A 21,583-nucleotide genomic window follows, 5' to 3' on the forward strand; every position below is an offset into this window, starting at 1 on the left:
AGTTTTCTCTTAGACCACAATTCAAAAACATCAATTCTTTGGCACTCAGCTTTCTTTATAGTCCAACTCTCACATTCATACATGACTACTGGAAAAACCATAACTTTGACTAGGTGGACCTTTGTTGGCAAAGTAATGTCTCTGCTTTACACTTTTTTTTTTTTTGGAAGACTTAAGATTTTTAAATAGGGCTTCATTATAAAACTGGCGTGCGTGATTAACTCTATGTTGGAATTAAATTTTGGATTTTGGTCTTACCATAATTTGTAGATTCAGTGGAGCCACTGACAAAAATCAGCGCTTTAGTACTGCTCGTTTTGGAAGTGTATTATTATAGTTAAGACATAAAATGGCTAATCAGTACACCAAGTCTTTAAATTTTGAATGCTCCCTAGGAAGTGGTTATTTTTATTTGTTATATGATTAAACAAACTTGTATCCAGTATTCTTGTATACTTTTATATAATGAAAATTTCCTACTATTTCAGGAATATATTGCTTTGTAGTGATTGGGTTATGTGAAGAATTCTTTTGATTAAGTAGTTTTTTGGTGGTATGTTAATTGACAGGTTTTATTTGCTATTTTGGTTTGAAAATAATACAAATGGTCATTTTATTTAAGCAAGTCCTTTTGGGCGAGCGTGGTGTTTTATTTATTATATCTTCTCTTAGTTCCATGTTAATGATCTATCAGTCGCATAATCAGCATTGACATAAAAATAGCTCGTGTTATCAGATATAATATGGTCCTCTTTGATCTTGTCTTTTTCCTTAGGTCAGCTGCTTATTTCCTATATTCAGAGCTTACAAAAAAGTGGATCAAAGTCTGCTTTATTTGAAGTCTGCATGGTTACTTTTTTTTCCCCCCACAGCATTGATATTTAGGCATTAACAATTTATTAAGATTTGCTTTTCTTCAATGAGCAGCTCATAGATCATAACGATGTACCTTCCCAGGCTTTTATGATGGAACTGACGGCTCACCAGAGCAGCGTGGGGAACGTCTTGCAGGCAGGAAACCAACTGATAACACAAGGAACTCTGACAGATGAAGAGGAGTTTGAGATTCAGGAACAAATGTCCCTGCTGAATGCCAGATGGGAGGCGCTCAGGGTCGAAAGTATGGACAGACAGTCCCGGTGAGTGGAGGCCCGGGAGTGAACACTGCTGCAAGATGGGGCCTAGTTGTTTTCTTTAAAAAAATTTTTTTTAAGTCTTTACTGAGTTTGTTACAATATTGCTTCTGCTGTTTATGTTCTGTTTTTCTGTCCACAAGGCTTGTGGGATCTTAGTTCCCTGAGCAGGGATTGAACCCTTACCTTCTGCATTAGAAGGTGAAGTCTTAACCACTGAAAGTCCCAGTTGCCCACTTTAACACAACTAAAAGTCTACATGTCTGTGGGAACTTGCCTTGTCAAATTTTGACTCTTTTCTGTATGTAGCATTGCTGGAATTTTTATGATCTTTATTTCCCCTTTGATATGTTAACCAAATGAAAAGGTAAAAGTGGCCATACAGAAATCAGCAAAAAAAGGGCAAAGACATTGTATGTGGACTTTGCAGTATTAAAGCTGGCTAACCACCAACTCTGACATGAAGATAGGGCTATGTTTTATTTATCTAGAACTCCCTTTTGTAACCTTTTTTAAGAGTACAGTTCATTTTATTTCGTGTATTGTATGTTAAGGAGCAAACTATTCCACTGCAATTTCCACCTATTTAATAGGCAGGAATTCCTGATTAAAGAAACAATGATTCTGATACAAATAGAGGGTGCTGTTATTTGCATTTTTGGAGTGCATTTAATTGACTGCATTTAGGAAGAAAATAAGTTTTTTGCTGGTTTCTATATTTAAAGACTAAATGTTGCTTTAAAAGGTTAGACAAGAGTGTGTTCCCTGCCCCGTTTCCTTGATGCCTCGAGTGTGTGTTTGCCTTTGCAAAGGGAAGAAGGAGTAGGGATAACGCTCTGCTCCCCTTGGACAGGTTGCACGATGTCCTCATGGAACTCCAGAGGAAACAGCTACAGCAGCTGTCCGCCTGGTTAACGCTCACAGAAGAACGCATTCAAAAGATGGAAACTTGCCCCCTGGATGATGACTTAAAATCCCTGCAAAAGCTGCTGGAAGATCATAAAGTAAATCTGGCTCATATTTCTTTTATACCTTATCAAATATGAAAAAGCAGCACTTAGAATTCTCAGGGGTTGATGGCGTCTATCGTTAGCACAGAGCTGGGACACTCCTTCAGTGCACTCTTGTATTCAGTAACTTGCAGGGTGGAGTGCATAGGGATGTGGGTTTTCTGAGCCAGGGATGAAAACGCAGGTCAAATTTTATATGGGTATATAGAGGTTTGTTATGGAGAAGGAAATGACAACCCACTCCAGTGTTCTTGCCTGGAGAATCCCAGGGACGGGGGAGCCTGGTGGGCTGCTGTCTATGGGGTCACACAGAGTCGGACACGACTGAAGTGACTTAGCAGCAGCAGCAGCAGCAGCAGCAGCAGCAGAGATTTGTTATGAAAGTACATAGTGTCCATAAGATTCTCAAAGTTTTTTTTTGTTTTTTGGACTCATGAGTGGTTAAGAACCCTAGTCCATTGCATGAATGCAACGTGTTGGGAAATAAGGAAACCCTCAGATTGGTCTGTTCATAATCCTTCCAGGAAAGCTATTGCTTCTTTTCCTAGGTGAGGATTCATGAGTTTTGTGAGTGGTTTGAAAAGTGAAAGTTGCTCAGTTGTTTCCAACTCTTTGTGACCCCATGGACTGTACAGCCCATGAAATTCTTCAGGCCAGAATACTGGAGTGGGTAGCCTTTCCCTTCTCCAGGGGATCTTCCCAGCTCAGAGATCGAACCCAGGTCTCCTGCATTGCGAACAGATTCTTTACCAGCTGAGTCACAAGGGAAGTTCAAGAATACTGCAGTGGGTAGATTATCCCTTCTCCAGGGGATCTTCCTAATCCAGGAATCCAACTGGGGTCCCCTGCACTGCAGGTGGATTCCTTACCAACTTAGCTATGAGGGAGGTCACAAATTTAGGAGATAACTTTTCATAGTCAAGGAAAGGTAGAGTAAAATAGCTTCTCTGCAAAGTGTTTGAAGAATTTTATTTCTCAATGAAATAACTAGATAAATGGGTAAATTAAGCTTTAAGGATACATTAAACACAAAAACTCAAGGCAGTTGACAACACTATCGGTAGTATTTGAATAAATTACCTATATACCTAAATATATGTCTTGTGACCTGGCATTCTCTTCCCATGGAAGAGGTGGGAAGAAAATTGTCTGTATACCCCAGTTGCTTTCCTGGGTAACGAATCAGAACAGCTTCTGACTATTAAATCACATTTGACTTATGTCACTTTATGCAGTGCTGTACTAGATAAAATGATCTCTGACTTTGTGTATTTAAATTTGGAACTTTTTTGATTTAATGATTCTATATTCTTAATTCCTACTGTATGCACTAAACTTGATTATGTGACACCTTTTCTCTTATTCTTTCAGCCAAAACTTGGAATAAAAATAATAAAAGTGATGACATCACATTTGCAGTCTGTTATGACATTGCATTTTCAAATTGCTTTGGTTCATAATGAAATGTAAAGATATATAATGGGTTTGTTTCCTTAGGAGAACACTTAGGCTAATGGTTGGAAATTTAAAACAGGATGCCTCATTAAGTGTCCTTAATTACTATTGACAACTGGGTAGATTTTAAATATGTAAATGGGAAAGAGTAGACATAATGGTTTATCTGAATTTTTTCTCTAGAGTTTGCAGAATGATCTTGAGGCTGAACAAGTGAAAGTGAATTCCCTGACTCACATGGTGGTGATTGTTGATGAAAACAGTGGCGAGAGTGCTACAGCTATTTTGGAAGATCAATTACAGGTAAGGACTTATAAAGTAGGATAGTGCTAAGGCACCTGGGGTCTGAGCCTCAGTCACACATTGTTCCTATTCTTCATGTTCAGTCTGTTTATTTAGGTTAGTAAAACCATCTTCTTTAGGTTGTACTTCCCAGCTGGGGTTCCACAGCATGGGGGTTTATAGGAGAACCAAGGTATCATTCATTTACTTCAGCCTTTGGGTGTATGAACAAGATTTTGAAGCTCAAGAACTGATCCCAACAAATGATCCACAGCCTTCTTGCCCAGAATCACTTGATGAGTTTGTTAAAATGCATATTTCTGGGCCTCACTGGGAGTGGGGCCAGTGAATATGTAAAAAAATGTCAAGTTTGAGAATTTCAGTCATGTAGGATTTAATATCCCTGTTTCTTTAGTAGATCAATATGTAAATGTCAGCATCAGTTTTGGGAACCCCAACAACTTGCTTCTTTTTGCTCAGTGACTATAGTGTATGCTTACAAGTCTTTATAAAGAGAGTTTTTGGTACAGTTGACTCTTAAACACATGGGGTTTGGGGCACTGACCTCTCAAGCAGTCAGAAATCCTAGTATAATTTTTACTTTCCCAAAACTTAACTAACAATAGCCTATTGTTGACTGGAAGTTGTACTGGTAACAAATAGTCCATTAGAACATATTTTGTATGTTATATACGTATCTACAGTACTCTTGCCTGGAAAATCCCATGGATGGAGGAGCCTAGTAGGCTGCAGTCCATGGGGTCGCTAAGAGTCGGACACGACTGAACGACTTCACTTTCACTTTTCACTTTCATGCATTGGAGAAGGAAATGGCAACCCACTCCAGTGTTCTTGCCTGGAGAATCCCAGGGACGGGGGAGCCTGGTGGGCTGCCATCTATGGGGTCACACAGAGTCAGACACGACTGAAGTGACTTAGCAGCAGCACAGATATTTTATGCATTCCTGAATTTTTAACTTTTTCTTAATTTTTTTTTTTTGATATTTCTAGGCTGTGTGGTTCATCTTCATTTCAAATTTTTGTCACAAATCTTCAAAATTTTTTCCTACGTATTTATTGAAAAAAATCCAAGTATGAGTGGACCCACCCAATTGTTCAAGGGTCAGCTGTATTTTATTTGAACTTGGATTACCTGATATAATGTTGCCAGGTGATGATTTCAGTAACTTTCAGTTGATGATTTTTAGTAACTATAAATTATCATTTGGAATTCTTTTTCTTTTGCAACATTTAAAACTGGGCAGTGGTTTTGAGATTTTGGTGCAACAGTATTTAGTTTTTACAGTAATCGTAGAGGTAGGCATTCATGTCTTGTCTATTTAACAGTGAGGGTATTCATAGTGGTTGAGTGGAGGCCCCGAGGTTTAAATAGGCAATGAGTTTTCATGCGGAGATGAGAGATCTCTCTTCTGGCTCTACGTTCTCTACTTTTGCGCAATGCAAAGCCTATTTTGATAATACAAATGAAATAAGATAATATGCATTAAATAATTCTTGCTTATAGGTAAGTAATGAAGAAACAAAACAGAATTTGTTAATCATTATTTATAAAGTGGTAATAAAGTAATTAGTTGGGAAAGTCATCATGAAGATTGATTTTTTTAAATGTATCAAATTTATTGATTTAGTCTTGCTAATACTTATAATATTCTGTTGCTGTTTGGTAGAATTTTCTGTGTATCATGCAATATAAACAGAACAAATCAAAACAGTTTTTTTTTTCGTAATTTTTGGTACTACCGATGAAGATTGTCTTGGCATGTAAAAATGGTTAACAAATGAGCCACGCACTGAATTTTGTCTTAATTATAGCCTGAAAAAATGGAAGCCTTGAAAGTAGATACGTTTGCTGTATTTTGAAGGTGTATGTGAAACTGTCAAATTCTCATATAAAAGCCACAATAAAATAGAAAAGAGCTGGAGTTTGAAGTAAAAAGTTACAAGATAGAGTTCCAGTTGTGCCATATTCTAACTGTGTAATATGAAATAGTTAAATTCTATGGAAATTAGTTTGTCTTATCTATAATTTTATAGAATTCATCTGTTTTATTTAAAGCAACATTCATAATATTTTTCATAATTACTACTCTGTAATAAAGAACAATGGATGTCAAGAATTTCTTTAAGGATTGTGATAACTATCCCTTCAGGCTTTGTTGATGAAGGATCGGTTTTTCCTTTTCTAGAAACTCGGTGAACGCTGGACGGCTGTGTGCCGATGGACTGAAGAACGCTGGAATAGGTTACAGGAAATCAACATTTTGTGGCAGGAATTATTGGAAGAACAGGTATGAAGCTGTATACATAATGGGCAAAATACATGGTGAACAGTAACCATCATTAATTATTGCATTTGAATAAATCACTTATATTTCTTCAGAACGAAAATTTATAATTATTTATTATGTTAAAAGTCAGATTTCAGTCCATTATGCAGTTTCTTCATAGCGATTGCATTATAAATTAGCTCTATATAACAGTTTGACCTTGTTCATTAGTTAGATTAGTTTTTAGATATGCTAGTTTTAGGATTTACTTGACATAATTTTTACTGCATTTGTGTTGGATAATGTATTTGAACTTGTAGCCATACAGCCTAGTGTATGGCTTGTGCTCAGTACATAATGATAAATGAATCCACTCAGTATTTTGTGAACTTTAAACCTGTGATTTTTAATCAGAATAACTGCTGAAATTAACAAGAAAAATATTATTTAGCAACACCGATGATTGAACACGTAGCTAATTTTTTTCCACCAAGGATTAACATAGAAAATGAACCTTTGGTGCAAAGCTGCCACTTAGAGTTTTCAGTCTGATTGGTGGCCTTTTGCCCATCTCCATCCTTCCAGAAAAGCAGCCATCAAAACAGAATACAAATAAGCAAGACTTTTCTTCAAAATGCCAAAGAGTTGTGGTGTAGAAAATAAACAGATACTCTGTTCCCACATCCCAGGGTTCACTGTGATTCTTTTAAATGCCTTTTATTTCCATCCACAAAAAGCAGCTATATTCTTTTCATGGGATAAATGTATGCTGTTTTGTGATTTACTAAATATGGTGGCAGAGAGAACTCTTAAAAAGCAGGTTGCAAAATTTGTCCCCATGTAAATTGTAAGCTACTGCCACCTGCCCTCAATCTTTGGCCAGAATTTTCCTCTTAAGAATTGCATGATAGACCTGATTCTGATTTCTGAAATGTTTACATTTTGCTTTACAAAGATTTAAATTTACTTATCTTTTCTTCAGGCCAAAAAGTCACATAGAATAATTGAAATTTAACTTCATTAATGATTGTAGGAGACTGATTGCTAGGGAACCATTATGTTACTCTTCTTAAAATAATTTAAAATTCAGAAAGAATCAAAATTTGGTAATCACAAATATTTAAAAATAGAGAGTGGCTAGGATTTTGGCCATTTATTATGTTAGGTTTAAAACTGACCTTTGAATGGCCTTCTGTTAGTGATATGGAAGGAGAAATCTTGTTAAAATGTAGAAACGAAGCCAACATTGGTACTCAATTGATAATTTGTTGTTACAGAGAATAAGACCAATCAACTGTGTCTGAATTAAACAGTCTTTCAAGGGATTATTGTTCACTTAGTTGCAGAGGCTTTAAGATAGTTAGAAATGGGCTCTGAGAATTAGTTCAAAATTTCTCCAGCATGAGCCAAGTGTGACCAGCTGGATATTCTGTGATTGACTTTAACCTACCCTTCCAAACTTTCCCTCTGTCCTTTCATGTACTCAGTGTTCAAATCCTGAATTCCCAGTTTGTGGCTCATTCCAAGACTGCCGTGGCCTTGTGGCCATGCAGAGTAGTACTTCTTCTCAATGCAGAGCAGTGCTACTTCTTTTCAGTGCTGTATTCTCAATGCATGGTCCATGGTAGATTCCTGATGGGTTTTGTATTGTTTTCATTTTTTTTGAAAGAGCGAACTAGTTTTCTAGTCTCTGTGTTTTTGTTTAAGTGTGGCATCTGCCTTGAAATGTCTTTTTGCCTATCTGTTTTTAAGTTCTCCCCACCTGTTACCAACTCTTTTGAGTCCAGCTCCTACGAGGGCCCTCTTGCCTAGTGATATTTGAGCCCATAGAATGAAACTGTCTGGTTCAGAAGCAAAGGAGAATTTTATTCTTTGATGAAAGAATGGAAAGGAGTGAGCTTGCGCTCTAGTCAGCGCTCTCCCTGGCAGTCAGTCATTGGTGGGGCTGATTTAGAGGATTCCTGTTGGCGGGAGGGGGCAGAGCTCTTTGGCTCCAGATCACAGTGCCAGGTGCAGCCTCTCTATGCCTGTCGCCGCCATCTTGGACTGAGGCATCCCACACAGCACTTGTGCACACAGGCTGTCCAGTTGAGGTGTTGGGCACAGTAACTCTCCTCTGGGAACACTAATCCATCCTGTTAGGTGTGAGGGCTTTGCACACTGCCCCCTATAAGCAAGTGAAGCTAGACTAAACCCAAAAGAGGTCAGACCATGTCATCTAGATTCCACCTTATTTTTCCCAGTATCCCAGTGGACTTTGCCAGTGACATATCCATCAGGGACCATGAAGTCATTTATGAACTCCCTCTCCCTCCCCCACTGTTTCAAAACTGGAAGCAGTCTCTTTGTGGTGTCTGCATTTTCTATCTGGTGCTATGGGTATTTTTGTGGTAACTCTTACTACATTGAGGACAGAATTCATATTTACATTATTTTCTTAATATTTGTCCTTTTCTGAGTGAAATATAAAGGCAGAGAATGGTTGTTAAATAAACTGATAAATCAAACTTGAGAAAAGAGTTGACTCCAAACACACAACCAAGAATTGCCCACCTCAACTCTATAGAAGAAAGTTTCTGTGGTAAATACTACATTTTGAGAAAAATTGTATTAAGGCAGCCATTTTTTTTATCCCTCCTTCAAATTTATCTCTTTACTAAATATCTGATGTCTAAAAGACATGCACTGTTGGCCAATGAAGTTTAAAGCTTTTCATATTGGCTTTGGAGTAGCCTCAGGCTTCCTCTTCTAATCATAACTGCTGTTGAATCTGGAGCATTAGTGTGGTTGTCCTGCAAGATACATGGAAAATCCATCAGCTTTGGGTGTGGGTCTGTGATCTGGCTCTGCAGTTTACAAGCCATGTAACTTGACTTTTCTCTCTTTTTTGCCTAACAGAGGGACTGAGAAAAGAAAATCTCTGACCTTCCCTCGGCATCTGGAGAGTTATAAAGTGATTCTTTTGGAGACTTGGATAGTTGGATTTAGCCTTTTAGAGCCATCAGCCTCCCTGAGAATTAGGTTTAATTTTCCAGGTTTGGGGTTAATTTTAGGTTGATCAGTTGCAAATCTGTGAAGGGTTATATCTTAAGCAAAGATATCTTTCTGAGTTTTTTATGCCTCAGGCTTAGGGGTTTGAAATCCTTCTTCTCCCAGATGTGGATAAAGCCTCCAGTAACATAAAAATAAGAGATTTTAGAACTTGATTGAGTTGAACTACCAAATGATTCCCTAAATATATTTCTATCTTTGGTTATTATTCGCAGTGCTTGTTGAAAGCATGGTTAACTGAAAAAGAAGAATCTTTAAATAAAGTCCAGACGAGCAACTTCAAAGACCAAAAGGAACTAAGCGTCAGTGTTCGACGACTGGCTGTAAGTGATGTGGCTGTCAGCACCTCTCTTGTGAGCCTATGATATCTTAGTGTTTTATGTCAATGGTTGATAGAATGTAGTGAGTGAATTCATTTCCCTAACACTAGAATGCTGCTCTGCAATGATCTAAAACCAGAAGTCTTATGTTTTAGCTTTAGGGAATTAAAGCAGGTAAATTTTACTTTAAAATACAGAGGTTTACATTTTCTGACGGGGGAACAGGAAGATACGTTCCTGTTTAAAGTGATTCAGTGATCTAATACATATCTGAAATACTAGATTTTGAAGGAAGACATGGAAATGAAGCGCCAAGCTTTGGATCAGCTGAGTGAGATTGGCCAGGATGTGGGTCAATTACTTGATAATCCTAAGACATCCAAGAAGATCAACAGGGACTCAGAGGAGCTGACTCAGAGGTGGGATTCCTTGGTTCAGAGATTAGAAGATTCCTCCAACCAGGTACCTATGCTTTGGGAATACTTTGTGCCATTAAGTAGAAATTATACATTCAGCTTTGTTTTAGTGTTGGTGTAATAAAAGTAGTAGTTAAACTAAAAAGTTGTTTTTTTATACCTGGTTAACTGTAAAATTGAAAAATTGACATGTATTTTCTTTAGTTTTCTAAAGTGAATTTTAATAGATCTTAAAAAACTTCTGATATCCAGTCATTCAACCATTAGTAACTGGTAACACTTAGACATGATCTTTGTGCTCAGTCACTCAGTTGTGACCTTGTTAGGCTCCTCTGTCCATGGGATTTACCAGGTAAGAATACTGGAGTGGGTTGCCATTTCCTTCTCAAAAATGATTTTTTCATCTTAAATAATTTTATAAATTAAAAAAATATTTTAGCATCTTGATCAAAAATAACACTGGTTTGTACATGAATATTTAGGGCAGCAAAATTCACAACAACCAAAAAGTGAAACAACCCATACATCCATCAATAGATATATGGATGGACAAAATGTGGTGTATTCATACAATGGAATATTATTGTGTGCTGTGTGCCAAGTCACGCAGTCATGTCCCACCCTTTGCGACCCTGTGGACTGTAGCCTTCTAGGCTCCTCTGTCCGTGGGATTCTTTAGGCAAGAATACTGGATTGGGTTGCCATTTCCTACTTCAGGGGATGTTCCTGACCCAGGGATCAAACCTGCATCTCTTACATTTGCTGTGTTGGCAGGCAAGTTCCTTACCACCACTGCCACCTGGGAATATTATTAAGTAATAATAAAATAATGTACCAATATATGATACAACAGAGATGAACCCCTGAAAACATTGTGCTAAGTAAAAGTAGCTGGTCACAAGGTTAATGCACTGATTCTATTAATACATGACATATCCAGAATAGGCAAATCTGTAGAGACAGAAAGGAGATTAGTCATTTCTAGGGGCAAGAGGGAGAGAAGGATGGGAGTGACTGTTACTGGGTATGGGATTTCCTTTTGAAATGATAAGCCTTATTCTGGAATTAGAAAGTGGGCATGGTTGCACAACAACTCTGAATGTATTGATGACCATGGGATCATATGTTTTCTAAGGGAGAATTTTATGGCTTGTGAATTATATTTCAATAAAGCTGTTGTAAAACATTAAACCTGGTTGATTTTTATTTCAGGTAACTCAGGCTGTTGCAAAGCTGGGAATGTCCCAGATTCCTCAGAAGGATCTTTTAGAGACGGTTCGCCTAAGAGAACAAGTAACTACAAAAAGGTCTAAGCAAGAGCTGCCTCCTCCTCCTCCCCCAAAGAAGAGACAGATCCCTGTGGATTTGGAAGCTAAAAAAAAGTGAGAACTATTTTGCACATGATATATTAATATTTTGTGCTCGGTACTTATTTTGTACTGATCACTAATCATATGCAAATTTAAACATAATTATTGTAATGGAAATTCAACTACTGAACCACTCACTACCTCTCAGTCTTCTGAATATTCCACTTTATACTCGTTAAGCATCTAAGTCATCTGGATTTTATTTATCTTTGGTTCATTTGGTAGAACTGTGTGCCTGTAGCCTTCATGGACAGAACATATCGTTTCCTTAGTTCTTTCTTTCCCATCATTTACTGTGGGTGGATATAATTGTCCACGATCCTTTGTTTATTCTTTCTTCCACTGTCACAGTTCCTACAGTTTTGCTTTAGATCTATCTCCTTATTCTTTGTGACTCTCCTTTTTCTTACCTTTAAAAGAAACTTAATTAAGGGAAGTAATTCCTTTAGATCTTTCTCTTTTCCTTCCCTTGCTGTCTTCATGTCTTCTTTCTTTCCTTGTTAATTCCTTTGTTTTAGTAACAGATTCTTCATGTTACCAAAGATCCATCTTTGGTAAAATTTGTTTCATTTTCTGACTCAAAAGAAACTCAGGATCTTTACAAGAGGAACAGTCATATCTGGCATGCATTGAGCTTTCACTAGTGTTGAATCTTCTGCAGCGCTTTCCTATGGGCCAGGGACCATGCTCACCGGCCCTGGAATAGATAGTCTCAGAGCAGCCCTTGAATACTGCTGTTTTCATGCCCTTTGACAGTAGAATTCCAGTGCTTGGGTACATGGGCAGTTACTTTTGCCTGAATAAAAATAATATGATTTCCCCAATTCAGCTTTTGTTAGACAAAGCAGGATTGCAGTTTTACCTGTTGACTTTAGTTTTGGTAATAAGGCTGCGTTCCTGCATCCTAACAGCATCTCCTTTTAGGACCATGAGTTGGACCTCTGAGTTGCAAACAACAGCTGTGGAACTTTTACTTCTGGAGCCAAGGCAGCAGATGAGGGAGATGCTTGTGATGTTGATCTTACTGTGGACCTTTTATTTCCTGAGTGTCTATATTCTGTCCATGTATCGGCCAGTTGATTTTGTGCATTTGGAAGCTGGGCAGGCTGTGAAAGACTAGGGTGCATGAATAGGTTCTGGTACCAATTCTAACTTCACAGGTTAGAGGTTTATTCCTCCAGGTCTGCTTTTTCCTGCTCCTGCCCCATCTCAGATCAGATGCCAGGTTACCTATGCTTCTTACCAACTGGCTACAGGTTAGAGGGTTCCAGCACCTCTTCCTTGGACTTCAGATGCCAGTTACAAATCTAGGTTGTTACCTATAGTTCTGACCAACTGGCTATAATTCAGAGATTTCTAACACCACCTCCTCTGCTTCAGTTAGCTTCGTAGAGTAGCTTATAGAACTCAGGAAAATGTTTTGCTTAATAGATGACTGGTTTGTTATAAAAGGATACAACTCAGGGAGAGCCGGACTGAGGAGCTGCACAGGGCAGGACATGGGGAGAGGGTGTGGGCTCCCATGCCCTCTCCAGGTGCCCTGGTCTCCCTGAACATCCACATGCTCACCTACCCGAAGCTCTCTGATCCCTATCCTTGTGGCTTTTTAGGGAGGCTGCATTACAAAGTCATGATTGATTAGATCGTTGATCTTTGGCGATTGATTCAACCTCCAGCCCCTCTCCCTTCCCCTGAGGTCAGGGGGGCAAGGTGAGACTAAAGTTCCAACCCTCTAATTACAAGGTTGGGTCTCCGGACAACCAGCCTACCTTTTTAGATGGGATTCAAAAGTCATCTCACTAACATGACAAATGACACCTCTGTTGCTCTTATCACTTTGGAAATTCCAAGAGTTTGGGAACTCTGTGTTAGAAACAAGGCCGAAGACCAAATATTTGTTTCTTACTATAAATCGCAATGTCACGGTGCCTAACTATACAATCTTACACATGTCCATGTTGTATAGGGTGAGTTCTGTTGCAAGAAACAGAATACTGTGCCCAAAGTGACTTATACAATGAGGTCATTGACTATCTCATGTTGCAAAAAGTCCGGAGGTGGGGCAGTTTTAATGGGATGGTGTGGGTCAGCATCGTGGCACCCTGTCTCTGCCATCCTCAGCATGTTAGCAAGGTAAAAGGCAAAACCTGTCTTCTCATGATCCCAAGATGCTGCTGTAGCACTTGGCGTAACAACTTTGTATAACCTGCTTTATATGCAGGCAGGGAAGTTTTTCCTTATTTGTCTTCTAAACAAAACTTTTTTCTTTTTTTAATCAGGGAGAAGGACCTTTTATGGAAGATGTTACTAACTCCCTGACTCTGGTCTGACTCGCCAAAACTCAGACATTTGCCCTGCCCTGGGTTCCTGGGAGGTTGAAACTATCCTGCATTTTCCATCTCTGTAGTTGTGTTCTGGGGGTACTCAGGCAGCAAGGAAGAAATGTGGGGAGGGAGGTGTCTTTTGGGTGGGCAACCAGTTGTGAGTTCCACAGTCTTCTGAGATTTGATTGATGCAGAAATGGCTTCAGTTCCTTCTTAGACACATAGAGACTTGAGTACATTCAGTTTGTTATAATAGACAGCAGTGAAATTTCATTATTAGAAATTTTGCCCAAATATTGTGTTTTTTTTTTAAACTTTAAAACCCCTCTGAGTCTACTAATGGTGCTGGTTTTGCATTTTGGAGTGATACGCAACGACATCACCCCTTTCAATATGGTACCTCTTCAGAATTTAAGGATACGTTTCATAATCTAATCTACATTGTCCTAAAGTCCAAAATATTGTTAAGCATCCTAGTGAGACTTGATTTTCAGATCCTTTACTATTTTTAGTCTGATGTAGAAAGCACTATTAGCTTGTCTTAAAATGGGCTGTCCGAACAGGTATGAACTTTGAATAACTGCGTAGCACAGCTTATAATACATGCTTCAGAAGTAATGGTTTATTTCCCCTTCTCCTCTGCTGTGCTGCTACTGGCTGTTTTTTTTTTTTTTCTTTTAACACCATAGTAACAGTCATTTCCTATAATCTAGATTCCTATCTATTAACATGACCTGAGATGATCATGGTAGCTCTAATGCATTCACATTGTTCTCGCTCATATTGAGGGCAGAGATGGACTCAGTCTCCAAGGTCATTTAAAACACGATCTTTGGTTTGTGCTCCTGAAAGATTAAATAGAAATCTGCTGTGAAGATGACATGAGGAGTGTACTGTGGTTTGACTGATACTGTGACCTTTGGTTATTTACTTACAGTGTCACAAAATCCCATTCAAATGACAAGACAAATTTACCTTGGTGAAAAGACGAATACTCAGAATTCACTGAAAACCCGTTCAGCCAAGTTTCCCAAAAGAATCAGCAAGGACAACCTGTGCTTACCTGAGAATCATCTAAAAATATCCAGAAGTTGCTCTGAGTTCTGTGTGCAGAGTCCTGGTTACAAGCACAGACTGCTCAGCTTAAATCCCAGCTCTAGCCTTTGTTAGCTTTGTGGTCTGGAGAAGTTATTTAAAACCTCTGTGAGCTCAATTCCTTCATCATTAGAAGGGATAATAATAGTGTATACTCACAGGGTTGTTGTGAGGATTCCTGGAGTTAATAATGCACAGAAACCATTTGGAAAGGGCCTGGCATATGGCCAGCGCCCACTGAATGTTTCTCCTCTTGTTCCTCATCACTGTGGTTTTAACTGACCTTCTCAACACCTCCCAGGTCTGTTCCCTTTTTTCCTTTCCACTCTTACTTAGTTCTGGCTCCTGTGACTACCACAGTCTATTTTCTGGACTTGTCTCTATTCTTTCTTTTCAGGGACCCAAAAGGGTAAATATAATCATGTCAGTCCCATGCTTTAAGCCCCTCACTGGCTTTCTGTTGCCTTTCGGTTAAGGTCCAGCTCCTTCAGCTAGCCTGCAGGGCCTTCCAGTTACTGGTCCGAGAGGCTCTCTGCCACATCATCTATCGTTCCTCCCTGCTTAGTTAGTACTCGCTATTCCAGTTGCACTTAACTACTTACAGTGCTCAAGGTGTGTTCCTCCCTTTCTTTGTTCTCCCTTTGCAAGGATAACTCCTGGGCATAAAGCTGTTGTTCTCCAGGAAGCCACCCCTCCCCAGTTGAATTAGGAGGCATCCTGTAAATTTCTGGGATTGTTTCTGGTTTACCTTTATATTAAGAGCCCAGTCCAGTGCCTGGCATATACGAGGCTCAGTAATACATGTTGAGTTAAAGAAGGCATTAGTTTAGGAATCTCTGTACTTGTTGTTACTTGTGGGTATCTCACCATATCTGTTTTTCATGATCTACAAAAAGCTTGTGAAAATACAAGCTCTTATAATGTTTAAAATTTTTATTTAATAATTTTATTTATTAACATTACAACTTTGTTTCTCTTTTCATACTTTAAACTGTAAATGTATGATGTGATTTTGTGTGGTTACTGTATTTCTGGGTTGCCTTTATTTTTGAGGAGTGTTTAAAACCACATGCTGTATTGGTGTTGTGGTTGCTCTCTTTCTTGAGCCAAGTGAAACAATAGTAGAAAATGAATGATAGTTGGTAACATCTGAATCTTAAATCAGGTTTGATGCTATAAGTGCTGAGCTGTTGAACTGGATCTTGAAATCAAAGACTGCCATTCAAGCCACAGAGATAAAAGAGTATAAGAAGATGCAAGAAACATCAGAAATGAAAAAGAAGTTGAAGGTAAAAGATAAAACAAAAATATCCCAGTGAATAAAATATTTCATCAGAATGGATCTGCTGTTGGCATAAAGATGTGATGGGATCCAAAAATCTTCCTGTAAAATAAATGTAACCATAAGGTAGCTTTTAGAACTCTCTATTACATTTTCAATCTGTTCAAGCAGGCTGACATCAATTCCCTTTTTTCTTCCTTCTTTAACCACTGAGATGTGCAGGAAGGGACACTTGCTAACATGGTCCAGTTGTTACTATTCTTTTTCAGCTTGATTAGATCTATCTTAATCTGACACCTAATATTATATGCAGGTAAGCTGAAGATGTTTTGGCTTCTGAATACAATAAGCAATTTTGAATCTCCAGATTTCTTCTATATATATATTTTTAAGATGAGATGTATTTTAAAAAATAAATACTATAAAATGTATGGGATCTTGGCTGTGCTACTTTATACTGCGTGAGTAGTAATGTAAATTGAAGCAGGAGGTTGTAGTGATTTATCTCGTTGGTGTTCATGAAGTCTCTGTGCATCTTTGCATGCCCAATAATTTGGGCACTTTGAGCAGGTCTGTATTGCCATCTCCATCACCAATGGAGTGAGTTTTAGTTCAGTTCAGTTGCTCAGTCATGTCCAACTCTTTGTAACCCCATGGATTGCAGCACGCCAGGCTTCCCTGTCCATCACCAACTCCTGGAGCTTGCTCAAACTCATGTTCATCGAGTCAGTGATGCCATCCAACCATTTCATCCTCTGTTGTCCCCTTCTCCTCCTGCTTTCAGTCTTTCCCAGCATCAGGATCTTTTCCAGTGAGTCAGTTCTTCGCATCAGGTAGGCAAGGTATTGGAGCTTCAGCTTCAGCATCAGTCCTTCCAAAGAATATTCAGGATTGATTTCCTTTAGGATTGACTGGTTTGATTTCCTTGCAGTCCAAGAGACTCTCAAGAGTCTTCTCCAACACCACAGTTCAAAAGCATCAATTCTTCTGCACTCAGCTTTTTTTATGGTCCAATTCTCACATCCATACATGACTACTGGAAAAACCATAGCTTTGATTAGACGGACCTTTGTTGGAAAAGAGTTTGGACAACGTTTAAAAAATAAGATGTGTATATAGATGTTCATGATGTGAGTTAGAAAGTAGTAGGTACTATGGGAATTGAGAGGAGGCCAGGATTACAGCTGTCGCTATCTCCTGGTGAAGTCCAGAGGGGGAGGTGACACTGAAGGGAGGGGCTTGGAGCTGGGCTCAAGGGCAAACCTGGCAGGCAGTGCCCTTGAGCAGAGGTTCAGAGTGGGGCAATCATGCTGTAATTCTTGGAACAGAGAATTTGTTTTGTTTTGTGCTAGATGTGTGTATAAAAGTGGTAGAGAGTTAAGGCTAGAGAGGTGGTTTGGGGTTAGACCTGACTTTGAATGTTTGCATGAGAAGCTGAGACTGATTTTTGCTTTATCATTCCACTGTGACTGTTCTTAGTTAGAGGTCACCACTGACGATTGCTTTCAAAAGGATAGATTTCTATTTTCCTCAGATCTCCTTTCTCTGCAGCATTTGCCACTGTTCACCTTCCCTTCTCAAATTCTCACAGCCTTAGCTTCTCTGACCAATGGTCAGTCTAAGATATCAATCTGATTTTGCAGCTCCAGTGCTTGCAGTTAATTGATGACTTCCCACTGCTGTGGGGAGACGATGGGAACGCTGCCGGGCCCCAGCATACAAGGCCTCCCAGGCAGGGGTCTTCTCTACCTCTCAGCACAGCCTCTGCAGCTCTCATTCACTCCTTAGAGCTCCAGTCCTCCTGGCTCCTCTGCTTTTCTCAGTCCTTTGCCTTCTCCATGTGTTGTTTTCTGGGCTCCAAATGGCCGTTTAGTAAGCCTTTGTGCTTTGTGGCTGAAACGCCCTCTACTTCAGAAAGCTTCCATTAGCCTCCATAGGCAGATTCCATACTGCTTTGACCATACCTCTGTGAAAACCCTTACTGCATTTACATCATTGTTTATATGTCTGCTGCCAATGCTTAGAAAGTGAGGATGATTTTCCACGGAAGCCTGTGTTTTCAGCACTCTGTAAAGTTCTTGGCTTATGGAAGGAGAGAATGATGACTGTGGACAGTGGGGATGTGGAAGCATTATCAGAGCCTCTGCACAGGGGATCAAGAGAGCCAGGTGTGGGAGCCGTGTTCCATGCTTTCATGTGTTTCTGAAAGACCAGTAGAGAATATTAATCAAAGGCAGTAAACTGGCAGAGAACTTGGAAGTTATAGTGATCTTTATGGAACAAATCCCATAAAATATTGATAAGTTTCATCCTGTGATCTAGAAACAATTTTACTTTCAGAAATTGTTATTGTAATATTTGAGAGGATAAAAATAACAGTTGTGGAAGGGATAGGCTACCCACTCCAGTATTCTTGGGCTTCTCTTGTGGCTTAGCTGGAAAAGAATCTGCCTGCATTGTGGGAGACCTGGGTTTGATCCCTGGGTTGAGAAGATCCCCTGGAGAAGGGAAAGGCTACCCACTCCAGTATTCTGGCCTAGAGAATTCCATGGACTGCATAGTCTATGGGGTTGCAAAGAGTCGGACACGACTGAGCAACTTTGACATGTGTATGTAAGGCATGATTGGCAGTTCTTATGTTTTTCCTTTTTAAGTTTGCTTATTTTGTTGTTTTAGATAAATAGTGTCAGTGGGATGGGAAATATGTAAAATAAAGAAAATTTAACCATTGCTAATTTTTCTTGCAAATTTGGGAAATATCAGCTAGTGTTGCTTTAATGAAGGAATAATTTGTTCTAACTGATGCAATATCTGAGTGGAGAATCCTTTGTTCAATCTACCACTGCCATAAAAAGTAGCAGGACATCAGTTTAGTATAAGGCAGGTAATAATTTTCTCCAGTTTGATGGTAACTTTTTTGCATTGGTAGTTAGTTTAACAAAAGTAAGTAGTGTTTCTTAGAATCTCATGTTCTTTCTTGATCTTTGACTATAAAAATGGCTAAGTTGCAGTAAAGCTTGTATACATCAAAATAGGTGAGCTAAATTTATTGAATATTTGATAGTGGTTACCTGCATAGACCTTAAAAGTGGGATTCTTCTCCAGGTTATCTGGTTGAAATAATATGGTTTACCTGGAAGTTTTTATTTTTGCCTGGAACATTTGATTGTGCTATTTTGGACACTATTTGAGTAGTTAATTAATAGATAATTATCAATTGGAGAAATTTCTAATATTGACTGTGTACACAAAAATTTGAGTGTGTTTGTGTGTGTCCATGATTTTGCTCAGCCCTTTCTTACTGATTCTGGAAGATTTTGTGTTCTTCTGTCTCTGAGATATAGGGACATTGAGAATATCAAACCATACAGACATAAATATGAAAATTAGCAGCCATTTTTTAAATATAAAGAATAAAATTCTTTAGTTTGGTCCTGAAACATATTGTCAGTGTCTAAAGATTATGTGTGAATTATGCTTGTGGTTAAAATTTGCATTATACCCTATGCTTAATATAAAACAAACAAATGATATTGAGACATTATTTCTTTCTTAAATCTTAAATAATTTTTGTTTGGTAATCTCTGTCTTCATAGCACATTCATTTGATTCAGACTTATTTTTACTGACTTCATATACATGACTAGATATCCTGGATCTAAAATACTAATTTTAATTATTTCCTCCTGATAGGAACTCATAAATGTAGTGTACAACTTTTTCTCTTATAAAAGAAATGAGGGTTTTATACTGTTTGTTTGCATTTACCGTTGACATTTAATAACCTCTGGCATTCTGGAGGGCAGCCTGAAATGGCATAGTTTTATCTTGTAGTATTTTCTTAGGTAAACTTTGACTGTAACCCCTAAAGAGAATATGAGAGGGCCATAAAATATAAAAACGTCAAGAAGCATCAGCATTACACTGAGAAGAGAGTTTGAACTATTCTTATTTGGGACTTTGTTTTCAGGGATTAGAAAAAGAACAGATGGAAATAAAACCCCGACTGGATGAATTAAACCAAACTGGACAAATCCTTTTGGAGCAAATGGGAAAAGGTGAGAACGTTGCTTTTTAAAAAATATTTTCTTAGATGGTGACACTGAATGCTGTTTCAGTTTAGTCACTCAGGCATGTCCGACTCTTTGCAATTCCATGGACTGCAGCATGCGAGGCTTCCCTGTCCACCACCAACTCCCGGAGATTACTCAAACTCGTGTCCATCGAGTCAGTGATGTCATCCAGCCAACTCATCGTCTGTCGTCCCCTATGTCCCACCTTCAATATTCCCCAGCATCAGGGTCTTTTCAAATGAGTCAGTTCTTCTGGTCAGGTGGCCCAAGTATTGGAGTTTCAGCTTCAGCATCAGTCCTTCTAATGAATATTCAGGACTGATTTTTTTTAGGATAGACTGGTTGGATCTCCTTGCAGTCCAAGGGACTCTCAAGAGTCTTCTCCAACACCACAGTTCAAAAGCATCAATTCTTAGGTGCTCAGCTTTCTTTATAGTCCAACTTTCACATCCATACATGACTACTGGAAAAACCATTGCTTTGACTAGACAGACCTTTGTTGGCAAAGTAATGCTATTTACAGTTTAACAATCAAATATTTACTTATAACACTCTAGCCCTCTTTTTGCTAGGAAAATGGTTTTTCATAAAAATTTCTAGGCAGCAGAATCTTTTTAGAAATGAAAATTTATGCTGAAGCTGATTATATAAAATAGATAATAGCAAAGTTGTTCTTTTATATGGATCAGTTCAGTTCAGTTCAATCACTCAGTCGTGTCCGACTCTTTGCGACCCCATGGACTGCAGCACGCCAGGCCTCCCTGTCCATCACCAACTCCCGGAGTTTACTCAAATTTATGTCCATCGAGTCAGTGATGCCATCCAACCATCTCATCCTCTGTTGTTCCCTTCTCTCGCTTTCAATCTTTCCCAGCATCAGGGTCTTTTCAAACGAGTCAGCTCTTCCCATCAGGTGGCCAAGTATTGGAGTTTCAGCTTCAACATCAGTCCTTCCAATGAATATTCAGGACTGATTTCCTTTAGGATTTATATGGATATTTATATGAATAAGAGAACCCAAATAAAACTCTCATACCTCAGCAGGAGTTAAAATCCAATTGTGTGGGAGATTTTAAAATCTCGTCCTTGGGGTTACATATTGGAGGGAGGCAGTAAAAGAAAATGTTACTTTGGCAATATTAAGGATGTGAAGTTACCTTAGGGTAAATTCGTTGAGATTATTTGATTTTTGATAGCTTTCAGTGCATTATGTTGACTTAGTACAGGTGTTTTATTTTAGTTAAATTTGACAAAGTGTTACTTGTATTTGAAATTTGTACCTAAAGAACTTTTTTTCCCCCATAGACCCAGTGGCTCTGGAGAATGTAAAGATTAATATTTCTGCCATACAGTTTTGTATATGATTCTTTTTGGGTCTTGCTTTGAAAGGCTTTTCTTATAAGCCCTATTCTTTATTCCAACAATAAGTGATTTGGAAGTCTGTTGCAGTTCTCCTTGATAAAAGCCAGAGACACCCAAAACCA

At 38.6% G+C, this 21,583-nt stretch overlaps 1 protein-coding gene across 1 annotated transcript in view; it reads left to right on the top strand.

The window, feature by feature from the left end:
• UTRN (utrophin) overlaps window positions 1-21,583 on the top strand; it is a 558,671-nt gene that overhangs the window by 141,465 nt on the left and 395,623 nt on the right. Inside the window, exons 11-19 of the mRNA XM_010851494.1 lie at window positions 958-1,139; window positions 1,987-2,137; window positions 3,782-3,901; window positions 6,088-6,189; window positions 9,435-9,542; window positions 9,822-10,001; window positions 11,168-11,337; window positions 15,910-16,033; window positions 19,997-20,084. Of these exons, the coding sequence (XP_010849796.1) occupies window positions 958-1,139; window positions 1,987-2,137; window positions 3,782-3,901; window positions 6,088-6,189; window positions 9,435-9,542; window positions 9,822-10,001; window positions 11,168-11,337; window positions 15,910-16,033; window positions 19,997-20,084 (1,225 nt within the window). The remainder of the gene's footprint in view (window positions 1-957; window positions 1,140-1,986; window positions 2,138-3,781; window positions 3,902-6,087; window positions 6,190-9,434; window positions 9,543-9,821; window positions 10,002-11,167; window positions 11,338-15,909; window positions 16,034-19,996; window positions 20,085-21,583) is intronic.

This window comes from Bison bison, unplaced genomic scaffold (genome assembly GCF_000754665.1).
Source record: "Bison bison bison isolate TAMUID 2011002044 unplaced genomic scaffold, Bison_UMD1.0 scf7180017864303, whole genome shotgun sequence".
In the NCBI taxonomy this organism is placed as follows: Eukaryota; Metazoa; Chordata; class Mammalia; order Artiodactyla; family Bovidae; genus Bison; species Bison bison.